The sequence below is a fragment of the Aulonocara stuartgranti genome (assembly GCF_965226115.1).
Source record: "Aulonocara stuartgranti genome assembly, chromosome: 12".
Taxonomy (NCBI): domain Eukaryota; kingdom Metazoa; phylum Chordata; class Actinopteri; order Cichliformes; family Cichlidae; genus Aulonocara; species Aulonocara stuartgranti.
The window spans coordinates 39,107,501-39,121,383 of NC_138948.1; the positions used below are offsets into that span (position 1 = coordinate 39,107,501).

General features: G+C 43.3%; 1 protein-coding gene across 8 annotated transcripts in view; it reads left to right on the forward strand.

Annotated features, from left to right (window-relative positions):
* The window catches only part of pdzd2 (PDZ domain containing 2), a 93,370-nt gene that overhangs the window by 67,845 nt on the left and 11,642 nt on the right, over nucleotides 1-13,883 (forward strand). For all 8 annotated transcript variants that reach the window (XM_082555305.1, XM_082555301.1, XM_082555308.1 and 5 more), the window contains 7 exons: nucleotides 1,289-1,406; nucleotides 1,559-1,691; nucleotides 3,145-3,232; nucleotides 4,854-4,957; nucleotides 8,363-8,525; nucleotides 9,938-10,836; nucleotides 11,128-11,272. In XM_082555305.1, coding sequence (XP_082411431.1) covers nucleotides 1,289-1,406; nucleotides 1,559-1,691; nucleotides 3,145-3,232; nucleotides 4,854-4,957; nucleotides 8,363-8,525; nucleotides 9,938-10,836; nucleotides 11,128-11,272 — 1,650 coding nt within the window. The remainder of the gene's footprint in view (nucleotides 1-1,288; nucleotides 1,407-1,558; nucleotides 1,692-3,144; nucleotides 3,233-4,853; nucleotides 4,958-8,362; nucleotides 8,526-9,937; nucleotides 10,837-11,127; nucleotides 11,273-13,883) is intronic.

Genomic DNA, 13,883 nt, shown 5'->3' on the forward strand with positions numbered 1-13,883 from the left:
GCTATATTGAGATAATCCATCCCACCTCACAGGTGTGCCACATCAGGATGCTGATCTGACATCATGAGTAGTGCACAGGTGTACCTCAGACTGCCCACAACAAAAGGCCACCCTGGAATGTGCAGTTTTTTGCGCTATTGGGGGTCTGGGGACCCAGAACCGGTCAGTATCTGGTGTGACCACCATTTGCCTCATGCAGTGCAACACATCGTCGCATGGAGTCTATCAGATTGTCAATTGTGGCCTGTGGAATGTTGGTCCACTCCACTTCAATGGCTGTGCGAGGTTGTTGGATATTCGTGGGAACTGGTACACGCTGTCGTATACGCCGGTCAAGCACATCCCGAACATGCTCAATGGGTGACATGTCCGGTGAGTATGCTGGCCATGCAAGAACTGGGACATTCTCAGCTGCCATCTGCCCTGAACAATGTGAACCATGATTCATCCGTGAAGCGCACACCTCTCCAACGTGCCAGACGCCATCGAATGTGAGCATTTGCCCACACAAGTCTGTTACGGCGACGAGCTGGAGTCAGGTCAAGACCCCGATGAGGACGACGGGCATGCAGTTGAGCGTCCCTGAGACAGTTTCTGACAGTTTGTGCAGAAATTGTTTGGTTGTGCAAACCAATTGTTCCAGCAGCTGTCTGGGTGGCTGGTCTCAGACGATCTTGGAGGTGAACCTGCTGGATGTGGAGGTCCTGGGCTGGTGTGGTTACACGAGGTCTGCGGTTGTGAGGCCGGTTGGATGTGCTGCCATATTCTCTGAAACGCCTGTGGAGACGGCTTATGGTTGAGAAATGAACATTCAATGCACGGGTGACAGATCTGGTTGACATTCCTGCTGTCAGCATGCCAATTGCACGCTCCCTCATTGCTTGTGGCATCTGTGGCATTTTGCTGTGAGACAAAACTGCACATTCCAGGGTGGCCTTTTGTTGTGGGCAGTCTGAGGTACACCTGTGCACTACTCATGATGTCAGATCAGCATCCTGATGTGGCACACCTGTGAGGTGGGATGGATTATCTCAATATAGCAGATGTGCCCACTACCACACATTTGGACTGATTTGTGACCACTGTTTGGGAGGGATGGTTATATTGTGTATCTGGAATGAATTTTAGGTCTCTAAGTCCATCCCATGGGGAATGGGAGCAAAAACAAAAGTGTTGCGTTTATATTTTTGTTGAGTGTATGTTCCAGTATGATCACAGCAGTTTCACTGCTGCATCAATCAGAGGCTTTCTTGACTTTGGGACTTACTACGGCTTTAACCCCCTGCAGAGCACGGTGTGGGCCTTGGAATTGGAGTGTGCTGTTTGACCCTGGAGAACGCTGCTCCTGGTATCTACATCCATAGCCTGGCTCTGGGCTCTGTGGCCAAGATGGATGGCAGGCTCAGGTAAAAATTTGTAGTTTTACTAATATCAGAAGAGTAAAACGTGTTTTAATGAGAGTATTTCTCAGTAATTGTGATAATCTACTCACTGACGTGTGTGTGAATCTTGAGGAGACAACGTTCAGAGTTGTGCTGACACCTGTGCCTTTGTCCAGTCGTGGAGATCAGATACTTGAGGTGGACTCGGTCAGCCTTCGTCACGCTGCTCTCAGTGAGGCCTATGCCATCCTCAGTGAGTGTGGGCCTGGGCCCATTACTCTTATTGTAAGCAGGCATCCTAATCCAAAGGTAAGACCTGATCTGCTTTTAAATAAAAAGTTCAGCCTCCTGTAAAACCGCCTTAACTGTTGGTTTGATTCAAGCTACTGGATGAAGTTGCTCCTGCATCCTCTGTCTTGATCCTCATGATGTTCCTCTCCTCCAATGACATTCAGGGGTTGTTGAGCCAAAAATGTATCACATAGCCCGGATCTACTCACCAGTTTCTAGTTTAATTGAGAATTCAAAGTAAATTGAGTCTCATTCACCCAGACAAAAACACAGTCTATGTTCCATAAACACAATCCTAGGTTTCTTTTTAGCTCTGTATATACACTAATCAAGCATCACATTATAAGGACCTGCCTAATATTGTGTCGGTCCCTCTTTTGCTGCCACACAGCCCTGAGGTATTTGGCCATGGGCTCGACTAGACCCCTGAAGGTGTCAGTTGGGGTTTGTTTGTCCAGCACGTCCCACAGATGCTCGATTGGATTGACACACGGGAGCCTCGTCAACACCTCAAACTAATGGGCTACTCAAACCTTTCCTGAACCCAAGAAAGCTCCAGCTGATCCAGGAGAGAAGGACAACCGCTGCCTAAGTGAAAACCTGTAGTGATCCCATACGTGTCAGGAGTATCGGAACAGTTGAGACGCATTTTTTCTAAACACCGGGTCTCTGTGGCTTTTAAGCCCCAAAATATGCTGGTCCACCCCATGGATCGGGTCCCCCGACACAAACAGAGTAACATAGTGTGCAGGAGGATTGGCAGGATTTATACATCGGGGAAACCAAACAACCTCTGGCTAAGAGGACGGCACAAAACAGAAGAGCTACCTCGTCAGGCCAGGACTCTGCAGTCTATGCACACCTACAGGCCAGTGGACACTCTTTCAATGATGAGGATGTAACATCCTGGACAGGGGGGAGCGCTGGTTTGAGGGCGGAGTCAAGGAGGCCATTTACATGAAAAGGGAAAGACCATCTCTGAATTGAGGAGGGGCCTAAGGGTACATCTGTCACCATCTTACATGCTGTGATTGCAGCCATTCTCCAACTCTCTGTGAATGGGACTCATGGCCATTAATCAATGGTTGTTGATGGTCATATCAATGGTCATGAAACTGACCACACGGCCCGTTGTTAGTCATTGGTATTAGTAGTCACTATGCAAATATAAAATAATACATGGTCTGCAACAATGCTCAAGTTGGTGGTACGTGTCAAAGTAACATCATGAGTAGCATGACCCATTGTCTCCCACTATCACTTTGCCCAAAGCATCAGACGGCCTCCACCAGCTTTTCTTCTTATCGTAGTGCATCCTCATTCAAAAACCCCTTATTCTGTTAAATGGGATTGTCGGCACATGTGCTAATTATTGTGTTTCTGGTAGATTCCTGAAGGTTGGTGCTTTAGGATGTGTTTGTCTTTCTTGATGCTAAAATGCATCTTTTTGTGTTTCTTTGTCTCACCTCAGGTATCAGAGCAGGAGATGGATGACATCATAACTCGATCCACTCACAGGGACAAAATGAGCAGGAACAAGCACTCATTTCATTCGCAAGGTCTGACCTGTACCAGCATTCACATTTTAATTAACTGTATCAACTATTTTACTAGTTAGCTCCATCATTTTACACATGGCCCTGCTACACTATTGTAGTTTAACTACTGTGTAGGCAAGAGCACTGTTTCTTTGGTTTGTAACAAGGTTTCAATGAAGAACACTGTACTGTGACAAGACAGGGTTGATGTTGTTCACTTAGTCCTGGTCTCGCCATGGTATTAGATCACTTCCTGTTCTTGTTACGGTGCACTGTGGTGTTTTTCTGTAGGTCAATCTGTGTAGCTTGATTAACTGCAAATTTTCTCATTGAAACTTATTTCATAGTAACTTACAGGGGCTGTATTAAAGCATCATTTCTTCAGAATCACATGCAAATATTCACTAACTGTGTCCTTAGGGATTTGCTAGCTTAGTGTAGCTAATAGCTTAGCAGTTAGCCAAACCACTAGCAGCAGGTTTGTGTGTTAGGGGTTAACTGCACTTTCCTCCTCAGCTGTGCCCCAGCAGGTGACTGTGGAAGAAGTGTAGTCAAAAACAGAAGTGCCCACCAACCTGTTCAGTTCTGGGGAAAATTGATTCTGCCAGTTAATTTTCCCCAATCTGTGAAATACCTGCCAAAGAACAAAATGTGCTAGGAAGATTTTACTCTTAGAAATGTGAAACTAGAGTCCCAGCAACCATGGTCAAAGTATTCCAGGGGCCAGAGCAGGTGACACTGGAACAACTTTGAAGGCTGCATCAGCCTCTAGTCCCCTAGTATATATGTATATGTAGTGTATATGCATGTCCACATGTGGGTCTTCAAATGGCGGCTGTCCAGAAAATGATGTAACTTTTATAGATAACTTAAATGTTCAGAGGAAAACCTGTTCTTATTAGGAGAGACCCAGCATCTATACCTCTTTGGATTTTTTAGTTCTTTCTATAAAAATTGGTGAGATTGTATAAAACCCCAGTCCTACGGTCTTACAGGCCTCTTAGGAGCTTGCCTCCTCTTGTTACCAGCACCCCCCAGTTCCCATCCACACATAAACTATCCAACAAACCACACTCTCATTGCTGTGCAGCTGATACTCAGTTTTAGAATAGAATAGAATTCAACTTTATTGTCATTGCACATGCACAGGTACAGGGCAACGAAATGCAGTTTGCATCCATCCAGAAGTGCTTTAGTGATATAGATATATTACAATATATATTAGCAATAATATAGATATGTAAGTATATTAGTGAAATGGGTCTATTATGGTATGTTATAATGTACACGGTATGAGGTATGTCGTGAATATTCTATAACTATAAGTATGTACAGGCTGTAGTGAGTACAAGCTATGTACAGGCTATGAACAGGATATAAATATGAAAAACTATACAGAATATGAAATAAATAACTTTACAGAAATCTGAGATATACAGTTATACAGTTATACAGTTATTTATCTATGAATCCAGACATGACGGCCTGGATGATCTTTAATGTCCTCCCTCTAAACTCAGATAAAGCTGAGGTTAAACCTTAGAAATACGGTCACTAACTTGCTCCGTGTGGCGTGTGAAAATGATGGCATCACTGAATTCTGTATTTGTCTGGGTTTGTCTGTTGTGGTTTTAATGTGTAGGTGTGTCCTGTAAGAACACCAGCCCAGCAGTGAAGGACATGCAGGAAGACAGGTCGCCTGTTCTCAGCTGGACCATGAAGAGGTTCCTTGAGCCTGCCAGCAGGGTACGTTTTCATTTAGACATATATTTAGTTTTGTTGCTACATTGATAGGTTCAGTTTCAACCTTCTTACACAATCATATAGAATAGAATAGAATAGACTTTTATTGTTATTTTACATGTACAATGAAACTGTAGGTGCTCCACACCAGCTGTGCATGGAATAAAAGTGTAACTAGAAAAAGTTGCATTTCCTGCGAAAATGCAGTGTGAATGCCGTGTAGTGGAATCTAATGAAAAGAGCTGAAGTAGCAGAACTATCTGCTGAAAAGAGCTGAAGAAGCTGAAGTTTGTGCTGAAAAGAAGTGAAAAAGCATAACATTTAGCCTAAAAGAGGTGAAGGAGCTAAAATTTCTGCTGAAAAGAGGTGAACTAGCTGAAGTTTTTACTGATAAGAGTTAAAGAAGTTAAACTGTCTACTGGGAAAAAAAATGGTGCTATTACCGGGATTTAAACCCGGCCCTCCCGCTTTGAGAACGGCTGCTCATCTCTCTGAACCAAACTGGTTCTCAACTGAGTCAAACATATGATGAGAGAAAAATCTGCAGGGTGCAGAAGACGCTGAGCAAACTGCTGAAAAGAGCTGAAAAAGCTGAAGTAATTGCTGAAGATGGCTGTATTTGAAAGGGTACACCGCAGACTGTCAAGAAAGCAGTGTGCATGTGAGCACGGAAGATGTGGCAACTGCCACAGGTAGGATTCGTACCTTCGCCACTGGATCTCAGCTGCTCATCCCACTGAGCCAAACCAATTCTAGTCCCGAAGAAAGATATAAGAGAAAAAATGTGCACTGTGCAGAAGAAGCTGAATTGTGCTGAAAAGAGGTGAAGAAACTGAAATTTGTGCTGAAAAGATTTAAAGAAACTGAAAATTGTGCTGAAAAGAGCAGAAGAGGCTGAGATTTGTGCTGAAAAGAGGTGAAGTTGTTGAACTTTCTGCTAAAAGAGATGAAGAAACTGGAAATTCTGCTGATAATAGGCCAAAAAGCTGAAAAATCTGCTGAAAAGAGGTGAAGAAGCAGAACTTTCTACAGAAAAGGGGAAAGGAGCAGAACTTTGCACTGAAAAGAGGTAACAAAGCTGTAGTTTCTGCTAAAAAACAGCTGAAGAATCTGGAATTTTTGCTGAAAAGAGTTTAAAAGTTTAACTGTTACCTGAATTTTTTTAAAAAAATTTTTTGCCATAGGCGGGATTCGAACCCGGGCCTCCCGCTCTGCTCATCTCACTGAGCTAAAACACAGCAAAATCAGTGACCACACTTGTAATGTTGTCCTAGTCATCTTAATGTGCCAAAAAATTGCAAAAAAACCCTTAATATTTCAAAAAGTATAAAAGTTATGAGCACCAAAAGAGTAGGCGTTAGCAGAAGGAGCAGAACAGGCCTCAGGCCCTCCAAGGTTTGGAGGCCTATCTCCACCCACCACCACTTCCCCTGCCGGTGGCGGACTCCCTCAGGTGTCGGTGTGTTGGTGGTTCTTTGTGTCTGGGGGTGGGCGTCCGGGTACACACCGGCTCACTCCTTGGCGGCCGCTTGTCGGGGCCTGGGGCCTGGGGCTCGCTCGGGCCCCTTTGGAGGTGGGGTGCCCCCGGCCTCTCGGCCTGGGGCTCGGTCACTCAGGCACAGCTGGGGGCCGGCGGAGCTCACGGGCGCGTCACTGCAACTCCCCCTGACTTCTGCTCCGCGGCTGCTGGGCGAGCCCTCATCTGGGACTCTCCTCAGCTCTTACTGGAACAGTGGCGCGGCTGCCCCTCTGTTGGTCTTCCATGGTCTCTTGTGTTCTGGGGCCCTCTGGATGTCTGGAGTTTTGATCTCCTCCATACCCGCTTCACACCCTGGAGGACGGGGCTGTGGCCCCCCCACACTCCCTAGCAGATCATTACATGGAGAAACCTTTGGAATGCAAGCATGCTGATCCACACAGGTATGCACACATGGGTATTCACAGACGCGGACTAAAGCTTTCTTGGCTGCTGCCTCAAAGCACACTGTGCGCTGTCTATCTTGCGTGCTGCACAATATCGTTTATTATTTAGTAAATATTGATATCTATGGCTAGCTAGTTTATTGTGATGGTGCTTTGTTTTCTCTATTATTATGTTGCTCTTTGTTGTTTGCTGTCTCCTCTGTTTGTTTTTTTTGTTTGTTTGTTTTTTTTTCTCCATACAGGTGACCCAGGAGTTCTTTTTTTTTTTCTCTCTCTTCCCCCCCCTTCTCACCGTCTCTTCTCCCCTTTGGTTTTCTTTCTTTCTCTCCCCCTCTTTCTCTCATTCATTCCCCCTGTCCTATTTATTAAAAAAAACAAAAAACAAAAAAAACATCATGTTTGCTTGAGGTCAGCTAATTTTGTGTTGAGCTATGTTAAGTGTGAATGGATTTCCAGCCAAGGTTTGAGTCAACAGAGGCCCAAGTTACTAAATAAACAAATACTAATCATCCACATTTTAACAGCAGCATGACTGATCCATCAGTGGTTCATTTGTGTGACTGATATTGGACAGATCAGCTTTTAGGAGGATATAAGATGTGTAGATATAAGGTGTATAGCGCATTTAAATAATAAAGTCAAACAGATACCTTATTTCTGTCTTGGACAACAAGGACCTTTCCACTGGACTCATCAACAACTGCACCTGGACAAAACACTCAGTCAGACATTAATTTTATATATTATTCAAGCACCTGTGTCCCTATATGCTGGTTCACATTTTGCATATAAATCGTAATAATTTTAAGCAAAATGTGGTGGTAGACTGGCACAAAACCAATCATTTGGTTGGACACATAACACATGCATCATGTGGTGAAGAAGGCCGCTGTCAGGTTTCAGAAGATGACGACTGATTTGTTCGTTTTCTGTTTTGCTTCAAATCTCTGACCTACAAATACATCAAGATGGTAACAGTCTGGGCTGCTGAGCTGGACAAGCTTGAAGATTTGAGTAATTTGGTGAACTAAAACTGTAGAGAAAAAAAAAAAAAAAAAAGAAGGAGCAGAACAGTTTAAAGTTTGAATGGTGAAAATCGGATGAAAACTGAGGGAGTAGTTAACCAGCAAAGGTCTGAGCAACTAGAATAAGGTAGAAGAAAGAATAAAGAGAAACAGGAAATCAATAGTGTGAATGCCTCTGAGGCATTTATTTATTTAGTTCCAAGTTTAATTAATTAATGACTCTTTTTATTAATTAATGGTGTATTTATCTATTCATTTTGTCACTCCTGGCCTTCCGTAGTTGGTTCTTGTTTCATCAACTTTCTTGGGGTTTTAAATAAACAGCTAATCAGTGTAACAAAGTAAATCTTACAGTTATAGTATACACCCTTTCATCCCAGTTAATGAGTTAAATGTATTTTAATAGTTTTAAACTTCCTTTCATTTCAACTTCTGTCCAATTTGGTTGTTTCTTAAACAGGGCTCCCTGAGTTCAGAGGCAGAGTTGTCTCAGTACTTCCTGCAGGAACTTTCCAGCCACTCATTCCCATCTGAATCCATGTTGATGGGCTCAGATAGTGACGATGTCCTCCACCAGATGAGCTGCATTACCTCCAAGGCTGACTGCTCATCAAAACCACATGGTAAAATGTTACTGATTAAATCCCAGGAAGACGTTTTAGGAATATTTCACAGATTTAACTTTAAAGTTTGCTTCCACCACGCTTGACATGTGAACAGTAGTTGATGAAATGAGAACTTTACTGACCTCTAAACAACACGACTGAAGTATTAAAAGGTTAACATAACTATTAGGAGTTACCAGTGATCACATTACCTGTGGCTGTTGCCATTAATACAGTGGCTAGAAGCTAAGGCTAATAATAAAATGATAATATCCACTAGGAACTAGACAGGAACAATGGGATCCTACCTTCTAACTCTATTTGATCTGCAACAAACATAAAAATGTGCTGGATTGTATCAAATGAACTCTGGACCTTTTATCTGCTCATTGTAATTGGGACAATGAGGGAATAACACACACCTGGCCATGGAACAGCTAAGAAGCCAATTGTCCCATTACTTTTGGTCCCTTAACAAGTGGGAGGCACATATGCAAACTGTTGTAATTCCTACACCTTTCACCTGATTTGGATGTAAATACCTTCAAATAAAAGCTGACAGTCTCCAGTTAAAGCACATGTTGTTTGTTTCACTTGGAATCTATTGTGGTGGTGTATAGAGCCAAAAATGTTGTGTCAATGTCCCAATATTTATGGACCTGACTGTATGTGAATATGTATATTAGTGAAATATAAGTCCTCCACAAAGTCAGGGAAAGCCCTGTAACTTACTGTAAAACTAAATATGTTCCCTGAGACACAGAGCTACAGATCCCTGAGAGTCTTAGCCAGTCAGCTAGCAGCTGTGACCAGCACACCTGTGCAGGTAATAAAAGGACAGGTAATGTTTGCCGAGCTGTTGCACACACAGCACGCTCATTTCATCAGTTGCCAAAAGGCAACTGACCAGCGTGTCCATAATGAGCTAATACTCCTGTGTGCTACATACTACAGTGTACGCTGTACACCTGCTTACTGGTTTTTGTTGCATCACTCTGTGTCTCCCAGTTAATTTGTTTACAGCTCCGCACCGCCCAGGTGGCAGAAAATGTGCATGGTATTTGCAAACTGGTTCCCAGCTCGTAACCAGCGCACTCTGCTTTCAAGGGTGAGCATTGGTTAAAGGTCATCATGTGACTGATGCAAGCCAGATCCTTTTATTTAGCAAAATTGTGATTAATCGTTAAACTTTACTGTTGAGGGGAGCGGCCACGACTCCACACACACACACATACATTAAAAAACAAAAAAGCCAGAAGAAAAGGGCACTCGGGGCATCCAAGAGGAAAGAGCCTCAAGCCCTGCCCCCACACATGCCACCGACCATTTATGAGATTTTTTTAGAGACCAAGCATTTATCATCTCTCTTTAAACAATTACACAGCATCCAGTTTTGTAAAAATTAGCTGTAAGTTCATCTTTATTTTCAGGATTCAGCCCATCTCTGACAGAAGTGGAAGACGGCCGTGTGTACAACAACATCCAAGACCAAACCTCTGCACCTCTCAGTCACCATGTGGAGGCCGTGTGCCAGCCCATCACATGGTCCAGCCCCCCCACAGCACGCAGCCCACTTCTCTGCCAGGTGAAGTGCTTCGAGGATGACCTCAGCGAGGGAGAAAATTCAGCCAGCAGCAGAAAAATTGAGCCCTTCCACAGACCCACAAAATCTGAAGCCTTTACCTGCAGTGACGTGTCACAGAGTGATTCAGCAGGTGTATTTAGCAGCTCGGTGTTAGACGGTGAAGATAGTGGAGATTTGCAGAGTGGAGGCAGAGATATACCCACAGCACTCTGTGACAGTTCCACTCAAAGTAAGGATGGTTTTCCCAATAAGTCAGAGTCACCTGGTTGTGAGTTAACCTTCATGTTCATCCACCAGCCTTTAGATCACACAGCAGGGGTGTCGAGCAGCTCTGTGCTCACTGATATGACCACCAGCAGTGAGGACTGTCCAAATCAAAGTCACGGACAGTTGGAGTCAAAGCAGTCCCCCAAGCTTGAAGCAGTGAACAGGGTCATTATGAGCACTGAAGCACCAAACCTACCCCAGCAGCAAACATCCCAAACGGATGAACCCACCCTGGCCTTGGCCCCATTCCAGCTCCCATCCCACAGCACAGGAACAAACCCCACGGTGGCTGCCGACATGATCCCCAGTCAGCTATATGAGAAGGAAGATGCCAGTGAGTTTGCAGGGATTTGTCCCATTAACACGGTGATCCTAAGAAGGAACGACGGGAATTCATTTGGGCTTGAACTGGAGATTATGTCATCACCACTGAAGCTGGTGATCGCTGGGGTGGAGCCTGGAGGTGCAGCAGAAAGGGTACGTGGGATTGCTTTCAACCCTACACCAGTGGGATGGGGGTTGGGGGTTCCCCCCAAAAAACAAAATAAATTCAACAACACAGTTTTTGGCAATAAACTGCAAAGCAAAAAAATGATGGCTGTAGCAAAGATGATACAAATTCAAATATATATGCAAAATTTTCTCTGCAAACTGAATATGAACAAGAATATTTGAATTTTCTGGTGATTCTTTAAAGGATCAAACGATTTAAGATATTAAAAATATTCCATGTAAAGGCTGAGCTTGTTTCTCTAACTGTGGTCCCAGGAGTCTGCAGGCAGGCTGCGTCCCGGAGATGAGATCGTCAAGATTGGAGATAAACTAGTTTGCTCCTCCAGCTACCAGGACATTTGTGAACTCATGCACAGCCTTCCTCTGACACTGGCCTTGGACATCAGGAGACCGATCTCAGGTAAGACGCTCACCGTGTGACTTTATTCTAAAGCTGAATAGATGAAAATGAGCAGCTCACCTGCTTCAAGAAATTACAGCCTGATGCTGTCGAGTCAGGGAGAAGATGCTGAAAGCACTGTGAAACAGGCACAGGGGACTCCAGTCTGGATTGTCCCTCATTGTGGGGTCGCAGCAGGCCTTTTATTGATCGGAGGCAGTGTTGGGAAGGTCACTTTTATAATGTATTCCACTACAGATTACAGATTACATGCCCCAAAATGTATTTTGTAATGTATTCCATTAAGTTACTCAATGTGAGTAACGTATTCTGAATACTTTGGATTACTTAATATATTGTCATGCTTTTTACAACTACACAAATGTCGCTATCACATCCTGCACATTCTTGTTTGTTTTTCTTTACCATTTGGCTGTTAAGCCCAACTTAATATATTTAATGTAGAGGAGCAAAGACTTGGGTATGTTTGTATAAGCTGTTTTGTCTTCTTAAAGATAATAAAAAAGCACCATCTTTCCTTAACAATATTTTTTTATTTATAAAGCTGACAAGTGGAAGAGTATTAGACAAACATAAAATCTGCCATTGAAGAGTATTTACTGTTATGGTCACCAACATCACTTAGTTAAAATCAAAAGTAGCCTGGCACAAGGAGAAAAAATATCAGCATTTTCAATGACTGTTTTCTTATTAGGACAAAAAAAGGCAATATATAAAATTATACTCAAAAATGAAAAATATATTATTTTGGCATTTACTGTCAATATTATTCTTCCACCAAAAATTTTAAATTACAAAAGATTTTTCAATACAACTCAGATATTCAAACTCAATGTAACAATGAGAAATTACATTTTAAACCTTACCCTAGATATAATTTTTAAAACAAGACAATATATGTTTTAATGCAACTCAGCAACATTACCTTATGGCCATTTAACAAAGGCAAGCAACAAAGAACTGTCCGAGGTGTCAGTGCTGAACTGCTTGGTTCAAAACCTTAAATGGCCCCAAAAATCAAATAATTGGCGAACAATTGCAGTAAACATATGAGGTGCTGCTTTTTGAATGCATGCCAAAAACAAATACTAAAGACTACAAAATACTGAGGTTGCAAGCCCCATCTGTGAACAATACCAGGATAGTTTCAGCAGACTACCTACATCTGTTCCGCCTAGTCTGCAGTCCAGTAAAGGCGGTTGTAACGCAGCAAGAGCACCTGTTCAAAGTGTTTGTCTGTCATGCGGTTATGGTGTCAGGTGAAGACGAGTCCTCCGTGGCTAAAGAGACGCTCGACCGGAGCAATTGACGGCAGAGTTGTATTGTGTTTTAAGAAGAGGGCTCTGATCACTGGATGTCCCATTAATGAGGTCAATGTCTTATCTGAATCTTGAAGATACCTCTGTACCTCATCCTCCGCTGTAGAACAGGTCACCTGTGTACTCTGAAAACTGAAGAAGCTGTTGTCGTCATCATCTTCTGGCTCATTTCCCACTGAGGCATGTCCAGTGGTGCTGGTGTCATTAGAAGGTTCTGTGTTGAGGAGACGGGCCTCTTGGACCATCGTTCTTCTCGTGGATTCTCTCTCATCATCTGCCATCCTTGCTTCATGGGAGGCTAATACAGCTGCAAATCGAGTGTCAATTGCTTTGATGATCGCTAAGAGGATGTGAGTTGAAAATTGCACTTGTGTCAACTTTTCAGATAACTTGGCTTTCAGACTGAGAAGGGTGGGAATCACATATCCGAAGTAGCAGTTCTTTTCCCCTGGAGCAGGTTGACTGAGTAGGCAAGCGGTTTCAGAGTGGCTGCATACTCTTTGAGAAACACTGTCTCTTGAGGATGCAGTTTTGCCACCTTCAGATGTTCACAGATTTCATTGAGCTGACTTTCAGGTAGATTCATTAGCTTCTCGATTGCATGGTACTCTGAGCTCCACCTAGTCACTGAAGGTACAACACATCTCATTTGGGCAATTTCTTCAATTACCTCAGAAGCACCTGATGAGTGATGAGCCTTATTCCAGATGGCTGCACATTTTGCCTTTGCACTCCTGTATAATTTTCTGGAAACACCCTGCTGTGAAGCAGCTTTATCAAGGTCAGTCGTGGCAATGAGATTTAGTGTGTGCGCAGCACATCGATGGTGTGGTGGCAAAAAGAAGTTCAGCTCCTCGTGTTCTTGCTCCTCCTCAAGTACTGTAGTGACATCATGAAATTGTGCATCACCTGTGTCTTCCAGATCATCTTCTGTTTTTGAATCTCCATATTCATTGAAAGCTTTTACAGAATTGCTCCCATTGTCTGTGACTGTAGCACTAACCTTGCCTCTGATATGGAATTCAGCATGAACCTGACTTATTTTGGCGGCAATAACATCATAAATGTGATGGCCTCTTATCCTCTCACATGCCAGTGCAGCAGACCTGCGATCCAATGTGTCTGACTCGATCCAGTGACATGTGATGCCAATGAAACTTCTGTGATGCGCAGTCCAGATATCTGCTGTTGTGCACACATTTTGAGTATGTAGAAGAATTTCAGTTATTGCTTCATTCATTTTTTGGAAAGGTTTTCTCAACACGAGTCATCAATGTTTTTCTGCAAACAGG